At 38.7% G+C, this 25,783-nt stretch overlaps 1 protein-coding gene across 1 annotated transcript; it reads left to right on the top strand.

Annotated features, from left to right (window-relative positions):
• Positions 1 to 1,140: 1,140 nt before the first annotated feature.
• On the top strand, positions 1,141 to 24,577 carry LOC119729570. Its single transcript, XM_038202183.1, has 7 exons — positions 1,141 to 1,583; positions 13,423 to 13,538; positions 14,370 to 14,574; positions 16,571 to 16,683; positions 17,541 to 17,664; positions 19,316 to 19,380; positions 19,890 to 24,577. The coding sequence occupies exons 1-7, from the start codon at positions 1,450 to 1,452 to the stop codon at positions 20,927 to 20,929; spliced, it is 1,797 nt and encodes a 598-aa protein (XP_038058111.1). The 5' UTR covers positions 1,141 to 1,449; the 3' UTR covers positions 20,930 to 24,577.
• Positions 24,578 to 25,783: the final 1,206 nt, after the last annotated feature.

Genomic DNA, 25,783 nt, shown 5'->3' with positions numbered 1-25,783 from the left:
TAGTGGTGGAGTGGATCTAGAGCAAGCAATGTCATGAGCAATATTTAGATTCTTTGACGATGAAATAACTGCTATTAAAGTGCTAGATTATTGACCGCCTATTCGTAAAATTTGTCGAATTCATCATATGCCATGGGCGTGGGCCTTATAAAGGGCAACACAAATAGTGGTATGAATTAGACAGAAATATAAATTACATGCATGTGTACATATATACTTATATTCCCTTTTGCAATTCATGATGAAGCCGCTAGTGGACACCTAATCACGCCCCAACTCACGGCATTCATGATATGTAAAGAGAAAAGCTTTGTGATGTGAGAAACAACGAGCAAGCTGAGCAATAGATTAATCTATCAATGTCAAGCAAGCAGGCGGACGAAGAAGCAGACAAAAGCCTGCCCGATGAATAATAAGGCTAAAAACTGGCCTACCTCTCAAAAATTAAATTGATCGTCTTTTGAAATTATTTTGTTGTACGAGTATCTTGATTTAGGCCCGGAGAGGCATTGGGGGATCCGGTTTTTTTTCAGAAATAAATTTCTCTGGTCCTCGAAATTTTAATACATTAATTAAACATTCATATTGGCAAATATCTTTTTGGTTTTTTGTTTTATTCCTTTGTAAGAAATCGGGTAAGAGTTAGTTATCGCGGTATTGTTTCCTTTTAATATCCATTCCCAATATTATTTGTGCCTATCCACTCGAAAAACCGCGACCTTAAAACAAGAGGAAGAAAAATATAGAATTTCGGTTTAGTGGTCGGAAACATTTTGTTTTTGACATCATTGGTGACGCTCAGGAAGTTTTAGGGAAGCATTTGCGTACGTGCTTTCTGGCATGGTGGCAGTAATGGGCCTCCAAACTTTTTGCCCTAATAATTTTAGAGCGTTAAACATGTATGTATTTTGGAAATATCGTTGGTAATCGGCCACATTCCCGTGGTATCACTTTCCGACAATTTACACAGCGTGAATTTGTGCGGGTGCCAGGGGTTTCACTGGAAGAGCTCGCTTTGTGTAATGATAGTCTTTGCTCAAAACGTTCACTTCAATATCATTATCCGGATGCACGCACGTACGTACGCCGGATGTTACGACTAGCGTCTTGAGTCAAGACTATGAAGATGATTCATTTTCTAGATCATTGCGTTTGGATGATCATTGGTGCGTAAAGAAAACAAGACCGCGAAGATCCTGCATCGCGAATCGCACGAGTGATTTATTTCAGAGGTGACGTTGGTCTTGCCCGAGAAGAGAATATCATTCACTGATTCAGAGTTTCTCAGTGTTAAGTCTTTAGTGTTTTTAGAGCATAACCTGTTCGATTTAATGTTGTCAGCAAAGAGGGAGTACACCTTCATAACCTTGGAATTCAACTCCTGTACCGTATTGAACATGGTGTAGGCTTCTGGTGTAGCACCCGTTGATACACACGACAGCGTGCGCCATGGGGAATGCCTACCGTGTGATGCTGCTGGTGTACGGCGTGGGTCTCATGGCGGTGACCGCTAGTAAGGGTGGTGCTGGCCCTCCGAGACCCGTGGCACCGCTCAACGACCAGCACGATTATATCTGCTCATTGTGAGTTTCAGAGGAAAGAATGTAGTATCCAGACGCCACTTATAATGGTTGTTTACAAAGTCTATGTAGAGTCAAGAACATTAAAAAGTACTATTCCTATCAAAATTGGGGTAATCCTTACTTTTAGGACACCTCTATTTTTTACGAGTTCTGTTCAAAACTGACTTTTGCAGATGTCTGTCCAGTACCAAAGTGACTTTTGCAGGCTAAAGCAGTCTTTAGAAGTCAAGAAGGTGTCATTGCAAATTGTTCAGATGTGCCACGAAGTATCAGAATGTCAATTTTGAGTGTCATTTGGTCAACTGTTTTGGTGAGTCTTTCCCTTCCTATATAGGAACGGGGTCCTAAAAGTAAGGATTACCAAAATGGGAAATGTTTCTCAGTCCCAGACATGCCAGATTCATGTTTCTTTTCAACATTTTTGCAATGACTGACCTTCATTCAGATGATAGGGAGTGATAGGGGTTTCACATGCACAGATGTGTGTAACCTCTGCTCTGTGCGTGTAAAATTGTCTGTTTATCAGCCCATTTTCAAGGAAAATTTCAGTTGTACATGTTACTTTTATTTTCTAAATCGACCCCTGAAACATGAAGGTCTAGGGGCCTACATGTATATGAAGAAAATTGACGTCAACATTATTTTGCGTATAAGAAAGGACTTCCCAACCCAGTTCTTCATGTGAAATGAATTTATATATTTGGAAATTGATTTTTTGCTTATTCATCTGTTTGATTTTAATTTTATTGGTGCTGTTGTGAACTGGAACTGTTTTTCATGTTGTTTTAAATAGTCAAGCATCTTGTTGCAATGAACATTGTTATGCTACATATAAAGATCATGTTCCCGATTTCTTAACCATGTCAACTAGTGGCATAACATTTTTTCTAATTTGAATGTCGACAGAGTTAATTAAAATGTTTGTAATTCAAGCTGCACAAACAGTTGAAATCTGACGTCAAATACTACAGGAAGTCACTAAGTGGAAAAGAAAACATGTTAGGGTGCTATTTGATGGTAGTAACAAGTGGGTTATTATCAGTAGTAATAAATATCATACACAATTTGGATTATTTGTTATTTTGTTTTAATGGGTATTACAGGATATAATTATTACAATGTTAGCACTTGCCATGACTTTAAATGGTAAATTGGAAAGTCTGAAGACTTCCAAAAATGTTTTGATTTAGTTTTTCTCTTAAAATTACGTACGTGTTGTTCAAGTGAATCTTTGATTTTAAAAGCAACTTCACGACAAGTCTTTGACACAAAATTGAAGATATTGACCCGATGCTGTCAGATTCTGAAACATTTATATAGAAAATGAATTTCTGAACTTAATAGTATCCTTCTATAGTAAACTGATATTTGCCGCAAGAATGAAAAAAAAAAATGGACGAACTTAATATTAAAAAAAATCATCACTTCATAAATAACTTGTTATTTGATACAGTTTACATATATTGTGTTAAAATAATAAAATATGCAGAAACACCAGATATAAAATTAAAACAAAACACACCTTAAAATTAAAGAGGATCATATGAAAAACAAATATCTAATTTTTAAATCTGAATTTGCAACCCCTAGAATGTCAACAGAAGACTGTATTGTGTTGAGTGACTTAATCACATCTACACATCTCTTTCCAGTATTTCAACTCAATTTCTTGCGTGCACATGCCTTATCACTCAAGACAAATTCCAACGCCAAGTCGACTCCTGAAGCAAATTGATGAAATTTACAAGATGCTTTTGCATGCCCTAGACTAGTCTCAAAAGTTGGGACTCTCAATACTGTCCCCAGACAGTCACAAAAACATGAGAGCTATCGCACTTGTCATGATGCAGTCACAGAGTCCACACTGACTAACTCTTAGTATTCTCAAGACTTCAAGTCTCATCTTCATTCCGGGAACATTCTGGAGATCTGTTGACTTTAGTTCCTTGGGGGTTTATAATTAATAACCGTGACCAGGGTTCTCCCCAGGATTTTTTCAAACCTGTGGGGGAAGTTTTGTTGTGATTCACCAACCTGCGAAGCCATGGCGTGGGGTTCGGGGCCCGCTTAAGGGCCCCGAAAACTTCTGAACTTTAGAGGCTCTCTGGTGCATTTTAGAGCAAATCTGGGGAGTCTTTGAGGAAGATTTTCCCTTAAAATTTAGAGGAGATCATGTGATATTTTTTGTAATTAAAGAAAAAAATATATCAAAATTTTTAACTTAAAAAAAAAAATCAACATTTCAAAACCTGTGTTAAAACTTCCTGATCTAGAAAGTATGAATTATATTAACAAGCAAGTTTCAAATTAAGAAATTAAGGTGAAGAAAAATATCACTTTTGCTTCCGATTAGATGCCTTTCAAAATAGCGTCGGTAAGTCGGAAAAATTATTTCGCCAATTTTTTGGGCTGCTGATTGAATCATGGAGGAATAAAACACTTGATTGAATGGAGCATATTGAACAAGGAATCATGTAGTTTTGTGCCTGGATTATTTTCCTTTGCACCACGAAAATTATCAAGACTGACCATCAAAAGTGATTAAAACTTGCCTCACCTAATTAAAAATATATTTGAGGTAGTTGATTCCACAATATGTTTAACGTACATCATGGCCCCTGGCGCCGTCAACATTCAGTCTGGCCGGCTGTACATCGCGCTGTGCTCACCGACACGGCGCAGCATCAGTGTGCATTACTGAACTGTGTACGGCCCATCCCATGTGGCTGAAAATTTTGCACCACTGCTTCTAAGAAGCATGCTACGCATACGATGTTTCGCCATACGTTCGAGCTTTGCAATCTCGTCATTTTAATGGAAAATACATACACAGAAAATAGAGATCACGTTCTGTGAATTAATTTGCAGAAATTCTCTTTCTTCATCGATGTTTGTTTGGTGTTTTTACGATCCACCTTCGGCCGAAATCATCATGTATGCACGTACAAGGCAGTAGTCACTGGTTCCGGTCCTTCATCATAGCAGTGATACTGTTAGCACGCGAAGGGAACCAGTGTACCATGCTGAATGCGCTAATATATCTGGGTGCTGGCGGTCGTCGCGAAAGACCCGTCATCGTGTGCATTTTGATCACACATGCAGCATCAGAAATACGGGATTTTTGTCAAGATTTTGAATGTCAAGATGAAATAATGGCGTATGAAACGATAATGTTGTGCATTTTAATGGCTTGTGTAATAAATTATATTGTGCGTATCGGGGGCTGAAAAATGTGATCGGCATTTTTGTCGGCGTATCGGGCCACAATTCCAGCGTATCGGGCCGATACGCACGTTTGTACGTGGGGAGAACCCTGCCCGTGACTATCCAAGCCTGCTGAAGTATCTGTATCATCAAAACACAGCTTTCATGATGCTGTCACCGCATGTTTGAACATTTTGAAACGATAAATTTCATGACTAAGGCTTACAAATTTCCAAGACTCATGTTGTTGATCAATGCCAAATTCTAGAGATGCACTTCGGTTTCTGGTAAGGCAGAGTCCTTACAGTTAAAAGAGCAACATACCGCAATGTAATTCATGTGCCGCGAGAGGACTGTACCAGTACCTCCATCTAAACACATCTTTTTTTCATGATGTGGTCATACATGAACCTGAAGTCCTTTTAAAATGTCAACTTTCCTGACTAATTTTGACAATGCTCGGGATGCCTTACGGCAAAAATTCTGGAAATGCTCTCGGCTGGCAAGAAGGGGGATTGACCATTAACCGACATTTGGAAATGGTGACAGAGGGATCAGTCATGATTTACGAGGCTCTTACCGTGAAGCCCTAAGATTAACTTGCAAACTTGCACAGAATGCAGAGAGGGGTTGATTCTATGGAAACATTGGTCTTTGCAGGAGATTTTTTGTCCCTTGATTCCGAGTGACAAATCCAAAGACATTTATGTTGAAAGCCATCAATGTGTGAATGTCAATCGTTATGAGTATGTAAGTTAATACCGTAGAGAGGGAAAGTGTAGCGCCGGGGAAACCTTTGTTGTAGATGATATTTACTTTTTTTCATTAATGATGGGTGATAAATTCAAGTTAATTCATGCGGAAAGCCATCCATGTGGGAATTTCATTTGTACATTGTAGGAAAAAAATATATATTTATACACTAGCACGTATTATCACATGGACTCCCTAGACTGTTTTAACTGTTAATGGCAATTTCTACACGACAGATGTGCCGTGTTTGTGAACCCTTTTAAAAAATTTAAAGGTGATGAATGACACGTACATACATACATAAATTACCGTATTCTATTCCCTCAATAGATTGGAAAGAAAATAAAAAGATTTGGCTTTATGGAATATTCATGGACTTTGGAACAAGAGTGTATGATTGGGGGGGTTTGTGAAATGCAATAGACAGTATAATGAGCAATTTGGTACAGTGTATGTGTTCACAAGTGAATGTATTATTGACTGAGTGTCGTGTAGTCTGTCATTCATTAATAATCACACATTCACTAATCGCATATTAATCACAAAACACTGTTTTGAAAACCTTTGGTTTTAATAGGAAACGACAGGATTTATTTACTGTCAAAGAGTATAAAGGGTAATGGACACTTGACATTTTCTGACTGTCATATTGTCTGAGCAAAAATGACATACATGTACCAAGTGCTCAAACTGTCAAAAATGTTTTTGTCTATATGGTAGCGGCTGCGGCCACTTCTCATAGACTAGTGTGTAATTTCAAGCCGTATCCAAGTAATTCGGACACAGCCGAAGTTAGTGAAGCAGTTTCAAACCCTGCATGTGATAGCTAAAAATTAGTTCATTTTTTTGGTACAAGCATGGAGGAATAAAAACATATTCCTCCATGGTACAAGTTATTTTGTCATCTTTTTCCATGCAGGTTTTTGGTAAAAGTTTGGCCACTGCAAGATAGTACCGGTAGAATGCAGGTTAAAAAAAACCTGTTGACCCTATTGTGTTCATTTTAATGTTGTTCTGTCAAAGGCTCTTTTAAGTTTTAGACACTTCAAGGATAAAAAAAAATAAGAAATGGCAAAACCCTTGCCTTGCACCTGCCTTGTATCCACTGCTAGCTATCATCATGCTTTGGGATGCTAATACAGGTGTACATTGTACCCATTATTATTATAATTAAAGCTTACCCCAGGCCAGAGAAAAAGGCATGGGAAGAAATGAATGCTAGATGGTAAGGGGCGGGCTTTATCTGTTGTCATGCTTGCTAATGGGTGAGCTGTTGTGCATTTTTATGTGCATGTACATGATGAAAGTGTTGACATAAGGGCATTCTACATGTAAATGTCGACTGAAATCAAATCAATCACTTGTTAAATTTTAGACTTTCTTATGTGTACATATTTCTTTACGTTAAGACTATGTACATAGTACATGTATCAAGGTGTATCAATAGTCTTGAGTGAAGTCATGAATATTTGATTAAGAACATAAATTTGCTATTTTCTGCATTTTTTTTTCGTTTGAAGCATCAAAATTCCTCAAAATCTTAAGAAGGCTGCATGACAATGTATTACTTGTTAAACTACTATTTTTTTTTTTTTACATATTTCCGGCGATTACAAAAAAATAGGATACTATTTTATGTTGAGAAAACAGAGAATACGGACAAGTATGCAAAATTGTTTGGTTTCACACTTAAAAACTGCACAGACTGGTACATTTTCTTAAATACATATAATGTACATGTACATATGTTTCCTTCCGAATGATAACATTTCAGGCGGTATAATTTCACAGGGTATTTAGTACCATGCATCTTCGCTTTGAGCAAGGATTTTCCTGATAAATCGGTAGTAGGATGTATGTTTCTGTGAAATTGCAAATTATGCCAATTCTTAACAATAAGGTTCCTTGCAGGGCATGCCACATGATGCAAAACAAATGGAACATGATACAGTATCATACATGCCAGGGCCAGTGTAACAAGTCAATATCAATAAAACCACATCACGTGCAAATCAAAATACCACACTGTAGGCATCAAATGATATGGTCTAACCCTCCTTAGAATGAGATTGGCATTTTAATATTCCTGCTGTGTAGACTAGTAGGCTTTGATGTCTCCCTTGTGACATACGATCTGCCATTATATTATAATGACCTGTAATGTGCTCAAGTATAACTGCATTTGGGAAGTGGAATTTAGAGCACTTCTGACAGGAATCTCTGACAGGGGGAATTGAATTGAGTTATTGTTCGCATTTCCAAGTCAACATTAACGCTGGGAAGGAAATGATGTCTGTCCTCTTTCATTTCGCAAAGTGATGGGTTTACCAGGCATCTAGTAATTTGCCATACTCAGAGTTCTAGTCAGGCATGGAACAGCACATATTGGCGTAATTGGTTTTCATGGTTTTTTAAAGTCGCTCTACGTTCGTGCTCTTAAAGATATTGGCAGTTACAGGAAATTTCATGTCCGTGGTTATCCAATTAATGATTCAGAGAAATGATCCCAAACTCCCTGTAATCTCTTTGTCCATTAGGCCAAATAAAAAAACAAACATGTTTTGCATCCTGGACGCGGGAGGCCCTTTGTTTTTCCCCTCCAAAAAAGGAGGCGGCGGCCTCCAAAAAGGAAGCGGGCAGGGACGCTTAACATGTTTCTTTTTTATTATTTGGCCTTACTAAAAAATGTATAAGATTTGAAAAATACAAATATTCAGGTTTATTCACTGAGCTCTTAAAAACTCTGTCACTGACATAACTCTGTAATGCCCATAATATGTATTTTCAATCTGTAATATTTTATATAAATCTTTTCTATTTTGGAAAATTTTGGGTTGCTTTTGGTGCCCATAGCGCACAAATAGACCTTTTTTTAATCACTGGAAAAATGTAAAAAAATAATAATATTTTATGTTTCTTTCGGGGTGAAACTTAAAAATTGCATGGGGAGAGGAACTATTACAACAAACATTGGGACATCAGACTTGTACATTCCATGGCATTAATTTACATGTACAAAAAATGTTTTGTGAAGCATTTGCAATGTTATGAAAATATATAGATATGTAATGAAATAACTTTGCGTAATATCTGCCCCTACATGACGTCTACAACTTACAAGAAAATCACCCTACGTGACACTCCATGCTAAATTGAAGTTTTGAACAGAAAAGGGAAAGTGTGTACAGTATGTACATGTACAGTACGTACATACTTGTTGTACTGTTGATGTATGTCTTTCCAGGAATAAACTGCTCCATCTGTATGTTGTGCATTGCATCCTGACGTTCTGTTTTTTCTCTGCTTGAGAAATGTTATTGGAATGTCGGCCCAGAAGTGGCAGAACATTCACTTGACAAATGTAAACAGCTGCTTGGACATGATTTTCTCTGGAATCCGAGCTTTCATCAGCTTGTAATGTCCTCCCTAACTTCTTTTGTGGTTTGTTTTACACACTCCACTTTTCCAGTATCATCAAAAGACAAACAAAATGCCTTTTTTTTTAAGGCATTTAAAAGGTTAAACTTTGGAAGCAAACCCTGTTTTTTTCTTTGAAGAGAAATCAAATTCCTAATCAAATTTTGATTAGGATTTCCTAATTAAACACAAATGAAATATCTGATGCTTAATTTATTCGGCCATTTTGTTTTATAGCACATGATGAAACTTAAAAAAAATGTTTTGTAAAAAAAAATTCCAAACGTGAAAATTTAGAAATGTAATGAAACAACATTGCACCTTTAATGCATGCCCCTTCATGGAAAAAAAGGGCAATAACACTTGATGAGGCTTTGCTCTCTGGCATACCACGCTGAATTAAATCGGAAAGGAAAGCAATTTATTATATTTTGTTGGGAAGCAAACATTTCTGTGGAAACTGTCATGTCGAATCTTGCGAAACCAGCGGTGCTTGAAACTGCCAGAGGACAGTACTTGTTGTCATACTACTGTTACATTCGTGCTGTGTGGCCTTCACTGAATATGAATCAGGCAGTGCATAAGTTGATTACGGGCCGTTGTACGGTATTCCTAGAAAACAGGGTGCAATGCCATGGTGTGATAATAAGACTGATAGAGCAATTTTGTTGTGAGGGCTGCATCTGACTGAATTGACAATTTCCTGATAAGGAAAGATTGCATTTGTAATTATTTTATTTTGAGTATGCGCTTGAACATTGTGAAGTAAAAGAAATACATACACTGTATCGGTACATGCATGAGCAGGTAGACGTTACAAAAATAATAAATGTGTGGTTTTATGTATGTACACATTCTTGTTTCGTAGTTGTGGGGGCATACATGTACACTCATAGCCACGAGGTATTTGTGAGGACTGAAATAAACAGGCAGTTGAAGGGGAGGCGGCAGGCTTTGAAAATTAACTGATAAGAATCGAGAACGAAATACGCAACCATCCAGCAAGTCTGCTCTGACAAAAGTGAATTTGTCTTACAATAATAAACTTCCCTATAACCCGGTGTACCGTAGGCCTACCCATTGCTACATGTACATTATCTAATGTGCGTGTGTATGAACTTTGCTGTTGGTGCACATTTTTCTGTGTTTGTGTATACAGACAAGGTTTTTACCCCTTAAAATCTACCAAAAGAAGTTTGGACTACATTGCATCAACAACAGGTTTTATTTACTCAGGGCTGGAACTCAGGAATATTTACAATAATATTGTTTCTTGAGTTGGTTCCACGTTGGTAAATTGTATTTGAAATGCTTAATTGTGTCGAGTGATTTATGATGAAATGTCAGGACTGGGCACTGTATTTTCCAATGTAGTGTGGTTTACTATTGTGCAAACCACAAACAGAGAAAAACAGGAAAACACAGTCAGTTTGACCCCAAACAGTCACACGTAATTATTTATAGGTTAATTTCGCAAGCCTCTTCAGGTAGATAGTACGACCATGATATACGAGCCCATCTGGAAGTCAGACTTACTCACTGTATCCTCCCCAAATGACGCAGTAAATGACTGCGTGACATTTATTTGGAAGATGAAAACTTCATCTTCCTTGACTTGACCGAGGGTGAACCCTTCTATGGCTAGACAACCCCCTGAGAGGAGTGTGGGCTCGGATGCTGCAGTCTTTCCTAGAAAATCTCAGCTCTGGGTTTGAACTCTCACAGCTGGCAGCAATTTGTTTTGTAACTTTGTTCCTTCTTCCTTCATGACTCTGTTCCCCTTTGGCAGCTGTGCGTAGGAGGAAACCTTCCTGATAAATGCCATTAAAATGAGGATGACAGTAGCATGACGCTAAAATTGACCCCAAACACTAAAGTGAAAGACTAAAAGTGAAGTTTTGGAATTACATGTAGGTGGTTTTTTTTGTAAAGAGAGTTGTAGTGTGTAATTTGTGTAATTTGTTCTGGTAAATGTACCGGGTAATTGATGTAATGGTGTTGATGTAATTGATTGATAAATATATAGGCCTACCATTTTGTAACTTCAGTGAATGCTGAATCTCTTTGAACATCACGATCACCTGTTGAGTAATGAGGCCACCTGTCCATCGTGGCCACCTGTCTATTCTGGCCACAAAGACAATTTGAAGTATGTTTACTCTACAGTACATCATCAGTTTTAACCTAACTCCCTAGGGGGTGTGCAAAATCGTATTGAAATTGGAGGATTCAGGACTGTTAGGGATAGCTATTGCCTGTTCACTGTATCTGTGGCCTCCTACATTGTACATGTATAATTGTACGTTACTACTGGTACATGTACATATGTACGTGTATGGCTGACTTTGTTACATATTTGTATCAGGGGTGAGATTTGTCAAGATTTTTTTTCTGAATTCAGGAGTTTTGGTCAGGATTTTTTTGAAAGAATTCCTTGTGTCAGTTGTGAAATATGAGATTTTTAAGGTTTTACCGATACCTTAATTAAAAGTGTTTTTACCTTTTAGAATTACATGTAAGACCAAAAGAAGACCCTACAATGCACTGTATCCCTCGGTGACCCTCAAATCCACTTCCGATTTATCTCATGGATTTTTCCTTCCCGGCCTCCATGATCTACCCGTCCCCCCCCCCCCCCAGCTCCCTCACTCAATCTTAGTTATAAATAGTCTCCACTTCTACCCGTATGTACCGGGTATGTGTGTGTTTTCTTTAGTTGTCTCCGTTTGGGATCCATTTTTGACCATATTGTGACTCATACATGTACATGTATTATCGTCTTTCAGTCATACGGTACCTTCAGAATCATTCCAAACTCTTAAATAATCCCACATCTCTGCAACTCATCCAACCAACTCAAATGGTGCTCCAAGTACACAGACATCTGTAACAATTCTCCCCCCCCCCCCAAAAAAAAATGTGTCTATGGTATCCATTACATATAGTCCTGGACAATTTCAGTAATTCAGGAATATTGTGCCAGGAGCCAGCACAGATCACCTTTCCTAGAAATGGCCAGTTTGTCATCTATCACGGATCCGATGATCGAACCCATCCACCGTGACGGTTGTCATACTTTTTATTCAGACACAGTGCAATTTACACAAATGAGAAGGAATGGCCTTGCTATCCCGATGGCGCCCATTCGCTCGGACAGCAAAATCTCCACAGCTCCATTATCATTACAAAAACAGCAGGAAGGCCCCTTCAGTTATTCCTTTTAGGCAGTGTAGATGAATAATTCATATGTCGGAGTTCTCGCTTCTGTAAGGCCATGCTGCCACTGGTTCAGGAAATTACCATTCTTTCCCTTCATCCTTGACCTGCTGTAGTTTGAATATTGATTAAGGATATTCACGCCTCGGGGCTAACAAAATCTGCTCTTTAGGCTTTTTGGACTTTGACTTATTTAAACCACAAACTGTTCAAAGTTAACCCAGGTTAAGAAATTACTTGTTTTGGGGTGGTTTTTTTTTGCATTTTGTGATTGTTACAGTCTAAAAGGACACCACAGAAAGTAAAAATGAAAAAAAATAATAAAAGACAAAAAAAAAAACAAATGAAAGATTGTGACAAAATAAAAGACAAAACAAAAAATGAGTCAGAGCTCTGCTTTTCTTGCACAGCGGAACTCAGTCAACAATTTCACCAACATCGCAAACTATCTGTGCATGAAATATCAAAGTGATTAGCAAAAAAATCATCTTTTTAACTGCATATGAAAAACTGATGAGTGAAAAAAAACAAATGTCTTCAGGGCTAATTTCTTAGAATTTTGTCAATTACTTTTACACACACTCGTAAATGGTATTCTCCAAATGAATTTAACGCATGTGCATATTGATATTATTTGTAAATTAAAAAAAGAGTCAAATTGTGTCTTCCGCCAAAACTCCGTTTGAAAGGTAAAACAGATTTAATATGCTGTAGGACAAGCAAATTTTACTTGAACTATATTGATGTTTATGTGTACCCGGTGAGAAACGTTATATTCGGACAGTATACACACCCCAATGACCCCATGTGCTGTCGGTAGTATTTGACATCGGCTACACGTACTTGACATTTTTGAGGTTCAGCTTGCGTAATTTTATCACAATGGAATTTCGTTCTTTCTTTGAATCTGTGAAATGTACGTGGAACTGCCTACAATACATTACATGTGGGTGTCCAACGTGGCTGTGTATTAGTTTGGACTTTGGACTACATGTACATGTAGGCCGGTGTTCAACTTCAAGTACAAATTTAAACATGGTTAGGGTTTTACTACATGTGTAGATTTCACTTGAAAGAACTTGGAAATGTGAAAATTAAATGTTGTAAAGTTGGAATGAAATTCAGGAATTACTTAATATTACCATGCATTGTAAGTGAAAGCTTGACTTTCCTTACTTTATGAAATAAGCAAATAAAAAAATATCATTATCATTTTCTTGTTAATACTGGTAACTTTTTCTCACTTCAGATTACCAAATTGCACAACGTGGTGTTCTGACTGCGTAGACCGTGTGGCAAATAATCTCTTCGACTTTCTGGACACTTGCGATGAGTGGAGAAACGCCCCAGCAATGGGTTACCAATGTAAGCTAAGAAGACTGGTTACCAGTTGTTTTGAACATATACATGTAGGCTACCTAGACTCAAAATACATAGCTAATTGGCCAGCGAGCAACAAGTTTTGACGGTCCAGTAAGATTTTTATCAATTAATTGTTCTCAGTTACATGTACCGGTAGTTTGCACTGATAATACCGAGAAGTTGACTCTCGTAATATAGTTGACTCTCGTAATACATTGGTAACCATGAACATGAAGCTTCGGTGCATTTATGTGCACAATGAATGGGAGCAGTGTTTTAGTACAAAATCTGGGTGTACAAATGTAACAGACAATTTGGTAGGTCAGGCTGAGTTTGTATTAATATAACGTGAGATGATCGAATCAAACTGCATACATGTATGTAGCAGTTTGTTGGCACATAAATCCTCAACTTTCTCAGTTTACTCCAATACTAGATGCTCTCTAGCAGTTTAAATTTTTGAAATTGTTAAGGTGATTTGATCTTCAGTACCGGTACATTTCTTGAGCTTGAAGTGCTGTGCCTTGGTCCAATGGTTAGGGTGTTGGACTCATGTGCCATGGTACATGTACGTGGGTTCGAACCCTGACAGGGCACATGGTGCTGGTGTTCTTGGGCAAGACACCTTATTAAAACTGCCTCTCTCCACCCAGGAGTATAAATGGGTACCAGTGAATTAGAGACCAGATTGCACCGATCTCGAGCTGCTGAACGGTCTCATGGCATGATGAACAGGGGTAATAATTGTGAAGTGCTTTGATACCATTATTATAAGCACCACATTACTATTATTATTATCAAATCCTTCTTATTTTTAATTATTTTTTGACCCAGATGTGTATCGCTGCCGTCCCAATCAATCTTCCTACGTGGCTTGTGTCTGCACCAATGACGACAGCGAGTGTAGAAAGTGCGAACATACGGAGGAGAATAACCTGGTGTGTTTCTCCCAAGAGAACGGCGATGTGCACATCTGGCCTGGCAATACTGATTCATCAATGCTGCTTGAGGATATGTGCCCCACTTGCTCCTGCTCAACGTAAATTCATTTTCCATTGTAAAAAAAGCCCATGATAACACAGAATAAACTTTGTTTCTTAAAACTAGTCAGGTTGTGACAATAACCCATTTTGGTATTTCGACTGGCAAGCATGCAGCAGTCCTTCTGTTTTGAGGCGTGCGATCACACCCTCACGCCATCACACACCTAAATGCTTCCTGAGAAGTGCGAATAATTGCACGCCTGAATCCCTCAGTACCGCACACCTCGGCATACATTTACAGCATAATTATACTTCATAATTTGTGGAAAATAAAGTATGTCTGTGAAGAGAATATGGCTTTATTGTAAACCAAGATGAATATTTTGAAAAACAATTCCAGATTGTTCAGTCCCAGGCTTGGACCACAGAATCACACGCCTAGAAAAATCACACGCCTAGAAAAATCACACGCCTGGAAAAATCACACGCCTAGAAAAATCACACTCCTAGAAAAATCACACGCCTAGAAAAATCACACTCCTAGAAAAATCACACTCCTAGAAAAATCACACGCCTAGAAAAATCACCTTCCTAGAAAAATCACACGCCTAGAAAAATCACACGCCTGGAAAAATCACACGCCTAGAAAAATCACACTCCTAGAAAAATCCAGGTGTGCGTTTTTCCACACACCTGTGATTTTCAAATCAGTGATGTTGGTCGCAGGTCATTCGGAATAATGGAACATTCATCGAAGGCACATGAATGTGCAAGGAGACGATCGCATGATGCTCTTGCATTGATTATGAGCACAATGGGCGTCCGCGTATCGTCGGATTTACAAGACGCTTCCATTTTATCCCGAATATCCTTTGAACTGGACTACTTCATCAAGCTACTGAGCTGGCTGACTTAGAAGAAATAACAGTCATGGCAGTCTTTCAAGAATGTTGCATGTGTGCATACGTTTTGGCTAGTCAAAAGCGATTAGCTAAAGATTATCTAGAGTGAGGAAAAAAAAATCTAACTGAAGCGTTGTGCTGAATATACCACATGTTTAAATATTCAATCAAAACCAAATATCACAATAGCATATTTTCGAGTCAAATATTCAAAAAATACGGGTGGTCTCCAGGTTGTGTGGTTTATTGATTGTGTGGTTTTATTGTAGCGGCGTCCTTCGCAATTCAGCATACCAGCTGCGAGTAAGGATGATTAGCCTCCCAAATTATTATTATTATTATTATTATAAATGCCACAGTTTTGTTCAGTGCCACTTTTGGCATGATTTGGAAGTTTCCATGAGGAATATTACCTCTAATTTCTTCTTCAAATTGGTCAATTATGAGGCCATTTGGCAACCTGTTCATTATATTATATTAACAAGTTCTTCAGAAATCTTTGACAAACGCAAAGAATACAAATCCCAATCGGTGGCAGTTTAGGCCTTCCACATTTTAACTTATCAGTGCATTTCAAAATCTAATATATGAGTATTTGATCAAGTCCAAGTTGGAATAAAAATCGAATATATGCACAGCCATATTGCATTGGCTCATTTAGCTAAGAACTAATGTTGTGCTTCAGGTCAGGTTGGCCGCATTTGGACGTACCGGACACAGTGACTCTGCAGTAAATTTTGCACCGTGTGAATTTCCAAACTGTTTCGGTTTATTACGGTTTATTTTCGGGTTTTTCCAAAATAGCTTAACCAACCCGACCCAAATTTCGCAAACGCAAAACTGAAACCGACCCGACCCAACTGAAATGATGGACAAACCGACCCGAAGTCGGTTTTGAGTCTGGTCGGGCTTGCACAACATTACTAAAATCAGCAAAACATGGAGGACCTCTTTTCTTTCAAGTATCTCGGTAAACATATCGAAATTAGTAAAAGTAGTAAGAACTGACACCACAAAGTTTGACGGCAATTCAAGTTTGAGTGCTGCTCAGCCCTTATTATTGACGGCTGCAATGTTAAATGTACCGCCACCCGAGTAGGTGGTTTGTGATTTATGCAAATAATTTTCAGTTTTAATTTTTTTTTCTCAGTAACAAGCCAACCACACCAAGGCCACCAACAACCCCCATGCCAATACCAACCATTCATTTTGAAGCGGGGATCAAGCCAAAACCTAGTGAGAAGAGCCTGACAACAGACGCAGGTACATGTAGTGAATTTATGGATGTCTGTTTAGCCTCGCCTTCTTGGCGATCTTTCAGTGAAGTTTCCCCTGTCATTCAATCTCCATGCAGCACTTGGCATAAAACTACGTGAACATGCTTAGCCAATAGTAGTTTTGGACAGTTTTAACCCTAACCTCACCTAAGGACAAAAAAAAAAGTCTCCGGTTTCTGGTATGGAGCTTGTCCACAAAGTGGTGCGGCGACGCGGCTTTTTTGTTTTGATGACTGATGACTGCAAATGGTGCCCAACTAAGCTTAGTGCAAATATATGGGAGTCCAGAGAGGCCACATAAAGCTTATTCTCGACCATAACCCAATCTAAAAACACGTTATAATTGTGCAGCAGCAGGATTCCAGTCAAACCAGTGAGTTTGGCGGTTTGAGACATCATCTTTCATTGAAAAAAAAACTGTTTCATTTTGCCAACGCGCATGGCTACGGCGACGTGCGCGCATACCAGAAACCGGAGACTTTTTTGGGGGGCCTAAAGCTACAAAATGCCAAGTACTAGTAAACTAGTATGAAATACTTCAGCAAATAAGTGTGCACAACACTCATAGGATTCTGTAATACTCAGTTGTTTATCCCAAGTACAATTGTGATGGCTAGGACTTTAGGGTTAATGATTAAAAAAAAAATCTTGTTTCAAGGAATATTCACTGTTTTCCCAAAAAACAATATGGAGAGTTACTGGTAAATAAAAAAAATGCTTGAAATATGAAATAACTAGTAAGCTTTTTAAAGTAAACCTTAAGTGTAATGAATTTGAGCGACTGATTGTTACGAAGTTAAATGCGTATTGTCACTTTTTGTCCATTTTTCACAATGTTTATAGGCAACACGGATGGGCCAGATTTAGTCGTCATTATTGCAGCTGCGGTGGGCGGGGGCGCTCTTCTGATTGCCGTCATCGTGGGATGCGTCTGCTATCAGAAAAAATGCCGGAAAAAGGACAACAAGTAAGTGAAAGGAATCTGTGGTTACTTTCAAAATTGATCCAAGCCCGCGATACTTGATCAGGATCCGTGATTAGAAGGAAATATGAGGCCACTTTCGATTTGGCTAAACTGTTTCCAAGCTTGTTATATATAAATCTTGAATATATCGTAGCTTCCCCCATGGTGTTTGAAGTTCAAAACACCACTTCCTTGTATATTATTACCTTGTGGTTTCGATTGATATGGGAATTATTGTAGAAGACCTGTAGGCTAATAGGAAAAATATTGGAAGTGCAAATGGTGGTGTCTTTTCTTTCAGAATATGACTTTCGGTTGATGATATGGGGTTTATGGACTAACTGTGTGATTTGAACAGGAAAAACGCTCAATTGAAAACTTGCTTTAGTTTTATAGTTTTTGAGTGGCGTTTTCGATCAAGGATATGGAGTGTAGAATTTTGAAGATTAACATGAAATGTGTCTGAAGTGAAAATGGTGTTGGCTGTACTTTCAGAGTGTCAGTTGTCAATCTGTAACATGAACTGAAAACAATTACTACCGGTATGAGCGAGGATGCCATTGAAGATAAATAAAGAAAGAAACGGCACAGTTTAACTGCTTTGGATGGAGTTGGGATAAAGCGGGCTTCCCCCCCCCCCCCCCCCCCCCCGAAACCTTTCTGTTTAGTTTGAGAAAATGTTTCTGTTTCTACTTTGAAATAACCCAGTGCCCTAGTAAACTCTCCAAAAACAAGATTCAATCCAGGGTGAGCAAGGCCCATGTGGTTTGTGAGTTGGTTGGGTGGTTGGTAACTTATAAAAACAGGAAAACCTCACAGGAAATAGGATGGGGATGTCTTGTTGCTGTACCTCATAAATATTCATGATGTAGCTGTTACATGTACATGTAGCTCTTTACATGCGTGTTTTTATCAGTCAGTCACAACTAGACTGGAGGATAGTTTTTTGTAAAAATAGGTTATTACATCCTTCATTTCAAGTATGTTTATACAAAAATGTTTTTCGCTGGGTTTCACAGATTCTTAGTTTTTATGGGATTATTTCTCGGTATTTTATTGAAATTTGGGTCTTTTCTGATCCAGTGTAAATGAAAAGTGTAAATTCAGTGCTGTCGGAGCGCCAGATGTTAAAAAAAAAAAAAAAAACGACCTTCAATTATTCAATTGTACATGTACAGAAAAGATCATGAATATTCATTTGGGCCCTGACGTGAACATTGTACTCCAGGGCGTCCATTGGGCATCATTCATGAACTTCTGAAATGTCATGTCGTGTGAACAGTTCACAACCGGGCAAGTCCAAGAAAAGATCCCTTTTTGTCCCACATTCATGTACCTAACGCCATGTTTTCTTTAACTACATAATCATCGCAAAGACTAATAACATGAAAAATCCTTTTGCTTTTTTCCTTGCAGATGCCCAACAGTAGAATAAAAAAAAACCCACTGAAATCCACGAATACCTCGAAGGGTCAAACTGTTGTTACCTATGGGACATAGCCTGCCTGAATTCTTTGACTTGCCAAACCACAATAATTTTACAATCTAATTCCATCATAAGTAGTCTGATACCATAGTATAACAAGATAATTCTTGTGCACAGTGTCTTGTGGCCATTTCCTAATCTTGATGGCAAATCTTACTGTCTTTGCAGGAATGGAAGGGAACAGGAGTATGCTTACATCGACACAGAAGAGATGAGGACTCTCCGAAGCCAAGGTATGAGAGATCATTCACTAATTGGAGATGACAGGCTGATCTGCATGAAAGAACTAGGGCGTTGGAGTTGTATCCTGTCTATGCACAGACCATAGAGGGCACACCTCTGTGCTTTAGACTAAATGTTAGGAATGGAAGTCTTTAACATATTCTGTGGAAGATGAAATTTTATGTTTTGTATTATAAGAATGAACTAGGGCGTTGGAGGTTTATCCTGTCTATGCACAGACCATAGAGGGCACACCTCTGTGCTTTAGACTACATGTTAGGAATTTAAGTCAAATTTGCATTAAGAAAGGATGACTGTTGATGGACAGTTGCTAAGGTGAAAAGTTGGCACAAATTTTGCTTAATTTTAAACTCGCACTTTCAGTGTTTTGAAGTATTGGTATTTTCTGACCGCAAGCAAACTAGAAAGATGTCTGACCCAAGAGAGGAAGCCTTGTGCAAAAAGTTTGATAAAATGTATGCCAATACTAACGGATCATTTGGATTCTGTTTCTGTTCAGCATCTATGATGACTAGTCAGCAGTTAGTCTCCAATGATGGAATACGCCTGAGCTGTGGTCATCGCAACGTCAACAATGAGATGTACGGGCTGAACGGCGTGGGTAACGGGTCTACCCTACCAGCACAGCCTCCAAAGTTGCCCGGGAACCACCCATCACCAGCCAACCCACCCCCGGCACCGTACCAGGAGCTGAACAGGGGGCGAGTAAGGCCAGCCGATTTGAATGCGGCAGCGGCCGCAGCAGCATGTGGACAGTGTCCACGCTGCGGTCAGATGGCTGCCGAGAAGAGTGCCACTGCACCTCTCCTTGATCGCCCCGCAACGGCCGCTGTTGATGGTGCCACGAACCCCTACATGGCCTTAATCAAGACTAACACTTGCCCAACGCCCGGGACCCCGTCAGGAGAGCCCATGTGTAGATGCCATGCCAGGCCGTTAAGCGAATGCAGCAGTGTCACTGGGAGCGTTTTGTCCGAGCCACAGAGTAGTCATGCAGGGGCGGTTGGTACGCTGGATTCCACTGGCCAGGGTAGTGATCAGAGGCCACTCAGTGGCACATCGGACATTCAGGAGAGTCCGTACTACTTCAAGGTCAGTGTACCTGGAGATAAGAACGCTGCACTTTCTCCGAAGAGCGAGCAGTACTTCAAGCTGGAGGATGCCGAGACTTTGCCCCTGGATGGTAGACTCGAGGTCAGCCCGATGTTGCCTGAAGCTGATAACAATGGGAACAATGTTGCCTTGAAGCCGGACTTGAGTGAACAACCGCCTGTGGGCCAGGGAAAGGATGGGTACATGTCACTTCCGAACAAAAGCAGTGAGAAACTAGACGGTGTGCTGCCCTCTAGTGATGTACGGGCACAGACTCTCGGTGGGACAGTCAGACCAGAGGCTGTCCCAGAGGAAGCTAGCCCGATCGGCAAAGGTTCCAAATTGGGATCTGTGGAAGGTCTCCCGAACGGGGACTACATGCAACTTATTGAAGGGCAAAAGAGAAACGACAAGGTTTGTGGTGTGGCTTTAGAGAGCACGGTTTGAGAGCACAAAGTCTAAATTGACTTTGGTCAGGAGTTCACATCCTCCCTGATAATCAAACAGTGCTCATTGACCAATAAGCTCACTACTTTTTGTCAGGTGACCTCAGTAGCTCAGTCTAAATTGGTTACAGGCAATGTGGGAAAAGTACACAATCCAAACTTAGGTGGAGCTAATGGCCTAATCCTGAATGGTACATGGCTTCTTTCCATTCAAAGCCATACCAGTACCTGTGGCCCTTCCGCAGTGAAAAAATGATGAGACTCAAAAGCTATGTGTTGCGTGCTTATGGACAAATGCATTTCAGATGCAATGGGTTTGTGTGCATTCAACTGAAATTTGGTGGTGTGCGCTCCACGCCATGTGTGTACCTAAACCAGTATGCACATGCCATGTGACCTTTACTGGTACACGATTAGTAGACCAAGGAGTTTATCTACAGTTCATATACAGTAAATCCTTACTAAGTCAAACCTCAAGGGAACAGGTTCAAAATTGACTCAAGCAGAGTTTTGAGTTAAGCAGGGTTGTATATCATTGCTGTACTACTAAAGGCAATGGATTTCTTTGTTTGACTAAACAGTTGTTGTCAGTTATCAGAGTTTGACTTATCGAAATTTCACTGTATGGGGGTGATGCCAGAAATCTTGTACATTGTATGTTCCCAAAGGAACCGGGGTGATAGTGGTGTTTGTTGGTAAAAAAAAGGTCAGGGTAATAAAATATGTAATTTTTTGTGGCAAGCAAAGTTGTAAATATGTCGGTGACTCGTTGTTCATGATGAATATGATGTACAGTGTAGAAAACTTTGTTCATGTTTTAGATGAAGTTTGTGAACTGACAACTGTTTTCCAGTTGTCTGAAATGTAGATAAGAAAAATTCCTACGTAGCAGAAAATTGATCTTTTTGGATGCTCCCACTAATAAAGGGCAAGTGTTGAAGCGATAAACTTTGGGTCTTTATGTTTTCACTCAAAACACAGGTTAAGATACGTCAGAGATAGTTTCCATGATGAGCCATTGCCTGCAGTCGGAAAAGTATCCTTAAATACTCAGTGACAATGGAGTTACTTTAAAAAAGTGAACATGATTCTGGAAGGCGATTTTTCAGACTTTTGTCTGAAATCAGACCTTTTTGAATCTGAGAGAAAGACATTATTTGTATAGAAAGGAATGCACATGAACAAAAATGAGAAATTGCTCTTGCCAAAACAAAGACTGTCTTGACTACCGAGTAGGTTGCTAAGCTTCATGTATTAGGTAAGAAAATATTCAAATAGTCGAAGCTCGCCCGTGTAATCTCTCTTCAACCATACCTGTAAAGCCAAGGGCCCATTACATGTTGGTTTTGCAATGCTGCTGTAAATTAATATACACATGCAAATTCAATAAAAAATTCTTTCAAGGCATTTCATATAGTATTCACTCAGCATTCGAGCAATGTATTACGAGAATAATGTAAGGGGCCAACCATTTTTCCATCATTTTCACGAGCATACAAAGAGTCCTTTTTTTCTGGACCCCTTCCCCCTCCTAGGGAATGCCAACTGAAACGAAAAAATGATGAATTCTCTGCTATTTGGCAGGAAGAGTGTTATATTTTAAAGTTATTTTGTGAAAAGCTTACATGGCCCCCTTAAACCCCCTTCCCCAGCGTTCAGTTTGTATGCTCATGAAAATGATGAAAATATACAGTCGAGTTTCGTTATAACAAACTCGTTCGGACCTAGCCAAATTGTTTGTTATATCAGAATTTTGTATTAAGAGGAACATCAGTCCCATTCATTGTGCACATCAATGCACAGTCGGGACCAAGGCTTTATGTCTGTTATAACCAGAATTTTGTATTAACAGAGTTTGTACTAACAAGAGTCGACTGTACACGGATGGCCCCTAAGGCAGTTGTGGCAGGTCTCGGTTGTACATATGCATATTTTGTTTTGGTACATGCCGTGTTGTAGTCACATACCGGTACATTCCCATGAATGCAAGTACTTTGCCATGGGTACAAATATGAGTACGAGCATTTTTCTTGTGAGTATGAGTATGAGTTCTACAGCATTGCATACATGTATCTTTGGGACTTTTATGGTCTGAATGTCAACAATAGCTTTCAGTGAAGCGCTGTATGAGTAGGTTACTGGCAAAAAAAACTTTGGTTACTTTGTATATTCTGCATGTAGTGTACATGTATTCACTGTAGAAATTCCCTTGATTAGTCTAGCTGTAACTCTTTAGTATTGCAATATAGATAAAAGATTGCCATCTCTCTGTTGACATGCATATATTATTGCAGTGAAATTGTGGAAAAATACTAACGCCTGTAAAGCCCGGTTCATACTCGGCGCGAAAGCGAATGCGAATTTGTGACGACATGACAAGTATTCGCGCTGCGAATTCGCAGTTGAACACATTTCAACTCGGACGAATTTCGCAGCAAATTCATGACGTCAACTTCGCTTCGCATTCGCTTTCGCATGAAGTATGAACCGGGCTTAACTGGTGAATTTATGCCTTGTAAATTGAAGCATATTTTATTTTGTAAATAGTTTATGTAAATACTGTAATACCCTGATATATGGACATTATCACCCAATATTATTTTGTTTTAATAGATTTTGTAATTTTGGGGTAAGCTTTGAAATGATTGAATTGGTAAAATTGAAAATACTTTTTATTTTAATTTTGATTTTAAAATGCATTTATCTGTGCAGCAAATTGTTCGACATAAATCAATTTTTAAGCAGTGAATCCTTTGCAATTGGAATATTTCAAATGAATTTTTTAAGAACTTGTTTCTTTCACATCAAATGACAAGAAATTATCCTGAGAAATACATGAATTTATAACAAAATAGTATTTTAATACACACCTTTATTGAAATGCATGAATGACATGCATGATACATGTACTTGAAAACAAAATAAGTTATTAAACTGAAAGATAAGAAATATTAAAAGTGTAAATATCTGCCTTGTGATATCGTTCATTCAGGTTGTGGCATGCACATGGCATTTACGTTTTCACAGGTTTTTTTTTACGTAATATTGATGTGGCTGGGATTTTTATTTTTTAATATAATCTCGTTTTGTTTTATTTTGAAGGAATTCAGGTATGGGTATAAACAATATGGTATTGTAGTGTGCAACACAAAAGTGCTGTTTTATTTATTAAAAAAAAGGAGATGAGTCAAGTAAAGCTGCTTCTCAAGCAGTGTGGATGTCCAGTGTAGATGCAGTAATCAGACAGAATGGTTTATTTTGTCTCGAAAATGACTTTTTCCTTGCTCGATAAGGTTAAGCTTCCTGTTCTTGCATTTTAAGGATAAAGGCATTAGTGTGAATGTTCATTGTTAAAGTTTTGTTATTAAAAAAAAATGTATATACATCAAGCTTATGTATTTTAAAACCTGTGTTTACCTATATTAAAAAAAAAAATGATGAAAATCTTAAAATCAATCTAAATATGTTTTAACAAAAAAAGTTTCTTTAGAAAGGGCACAAACAAAATTCTCATTTGGGCAACTTGATGTATTATGAATGTGTCTTGTTTAAAGGAAAAAAATATATATTTCTGCTCTGCTGTTTTGCATGACATTCATGAAAGTACAAATTGTTCAGTAATAAAAAAAAAATTAAAGTTTCACTTGAATGCTTGTGAATTTGTGCATAATTGCTGAAAATAGATGTCAGACTTATGTCCAACTTGTAATGCCTGTTCCTCGATGCAGATGTTTTCAGGATAATTTTTGTTCAGTGGTGAAACTAGAAAGAACTACTGTACTTTACATGAGCACCGAGTTTTATAAACAATTTTGCTTTTGAATATTCTGTTACAAAAGGGATCTCTTAAAACCTTTTTGTTTTTAAACTAGCTGAAAACGATGGGAATTGAAGAGTTTTTGATTTGATGTAAACTAAACAGAGAAATATGCTAAAAGAAGGCGATGTTTTCGTTTTGTAATGCAAGACTTCAAATTTCCTGTCTGTCTTGAACTCGTACCTGTCGTAACGCAGTTATTTTCCTCGAATTGTGCTTGATAAAGAAAAAGGGACTTTCCCAGGAGCTTAATAAGTTAATACATAAAATTACCAGCATGCATTTTTTCCTCAGGAACTTCACAGATCTATTTTCTGTTGTCTGAAAGGTTTCCTTCCGTGACGTCACATCCCAATCCGGGTATAACTACAAGTGTAGTAAACCCCGTAAGCAACAGCCGAGAAAATGAAACTGAAAACGAACTTCAACCCACGCAGTACAGGTTTCTACTCCAAAGTCATCAAAAACACCATGCGCAGCAATTATGAAACCGCAATAACTACTCAATTAAATAATGATACGATGCAAACCTAGACTAGATTAGCGCCGCGGAGCACTGCCTTTTTTTTCTAGGAAAGGGCAAACGCTTTTACCGACAAAACGAGATGTGAAATTAATAACTGGAATGCTAAAGTTCCTGACCTTATTCTCGAATTGCCTTAGAATGCTTAAGAAATTTTCTGGGGGCATGCTCTGGACCCGTAGTATAGGCGCACCCCCGTTCGTGGTCCCCCCCCCCCCCGGTTTCCTGAAAGCTAGATCCGCCCATGCTTTGCAGGAGAGTCAACCAGCTCAGTTAAAAACAAAAACTTGTCAATGGTGGTGTGGCTATTCTCTGTCACAAAGTATTTGTAGGCACCTACATGTAAGTTCGAAAAAGGCTTTTTCGACGACGGTGTTGACTGTTGTGAACTTGCCATTTGTGGGCGGTTTTAATTTTTATCACGCGCGCCGGGCCCGCCGAGCGGGCAGGCCCCACCCAGCCCCTTGTTAACTCGGTGGTCATCGTTGTCATTTGAGTGCAAGAAAATATTGATT

This window comes from Patiria miniata, unplaced genomic scaffold (assembly GCF_015706575.1).
Source record: "Patiria miniata isolate m_02_andy unplaced genomic scaffold, ASM1570657v1 HiC_scaffold_21, whole genome shotgun sequence".
Lineage (NCBI taxonomy): Eukaryota > Metazoa > Echinodermata > Asteroidea > Valvatida > Asterinidae > Patiria > Patiria miniata.
This window is presented reverse-complemented; position numbering and strand designations above follow the sequence as displayed.

Excerpts from the sequence above, each read along its gene's own strand:
- LOC119729570 (XM_038202183.1), top strand. The coding sequence starts at position 1,450 with ATGGGGAATGCCTACCGTGTGATGCTGCTGGTGTACGGCGTGGGTCTC. Across the intron at positions 14,575-16,570 it reads CCCACTTGCTCCTGCTCAAC|TAACAAGCCAACCACACCAA; the intron begins GTAAATTCATTT and ends TTTTTTTCTCAG. Across the intron at positions 16,684-17,540 it reads GAGCCTGACAACAGACGCAG|GCAACACGGATGGGCCAGAT; the intron begins GTACATGTAGTG and ends CAATGTTTATAG.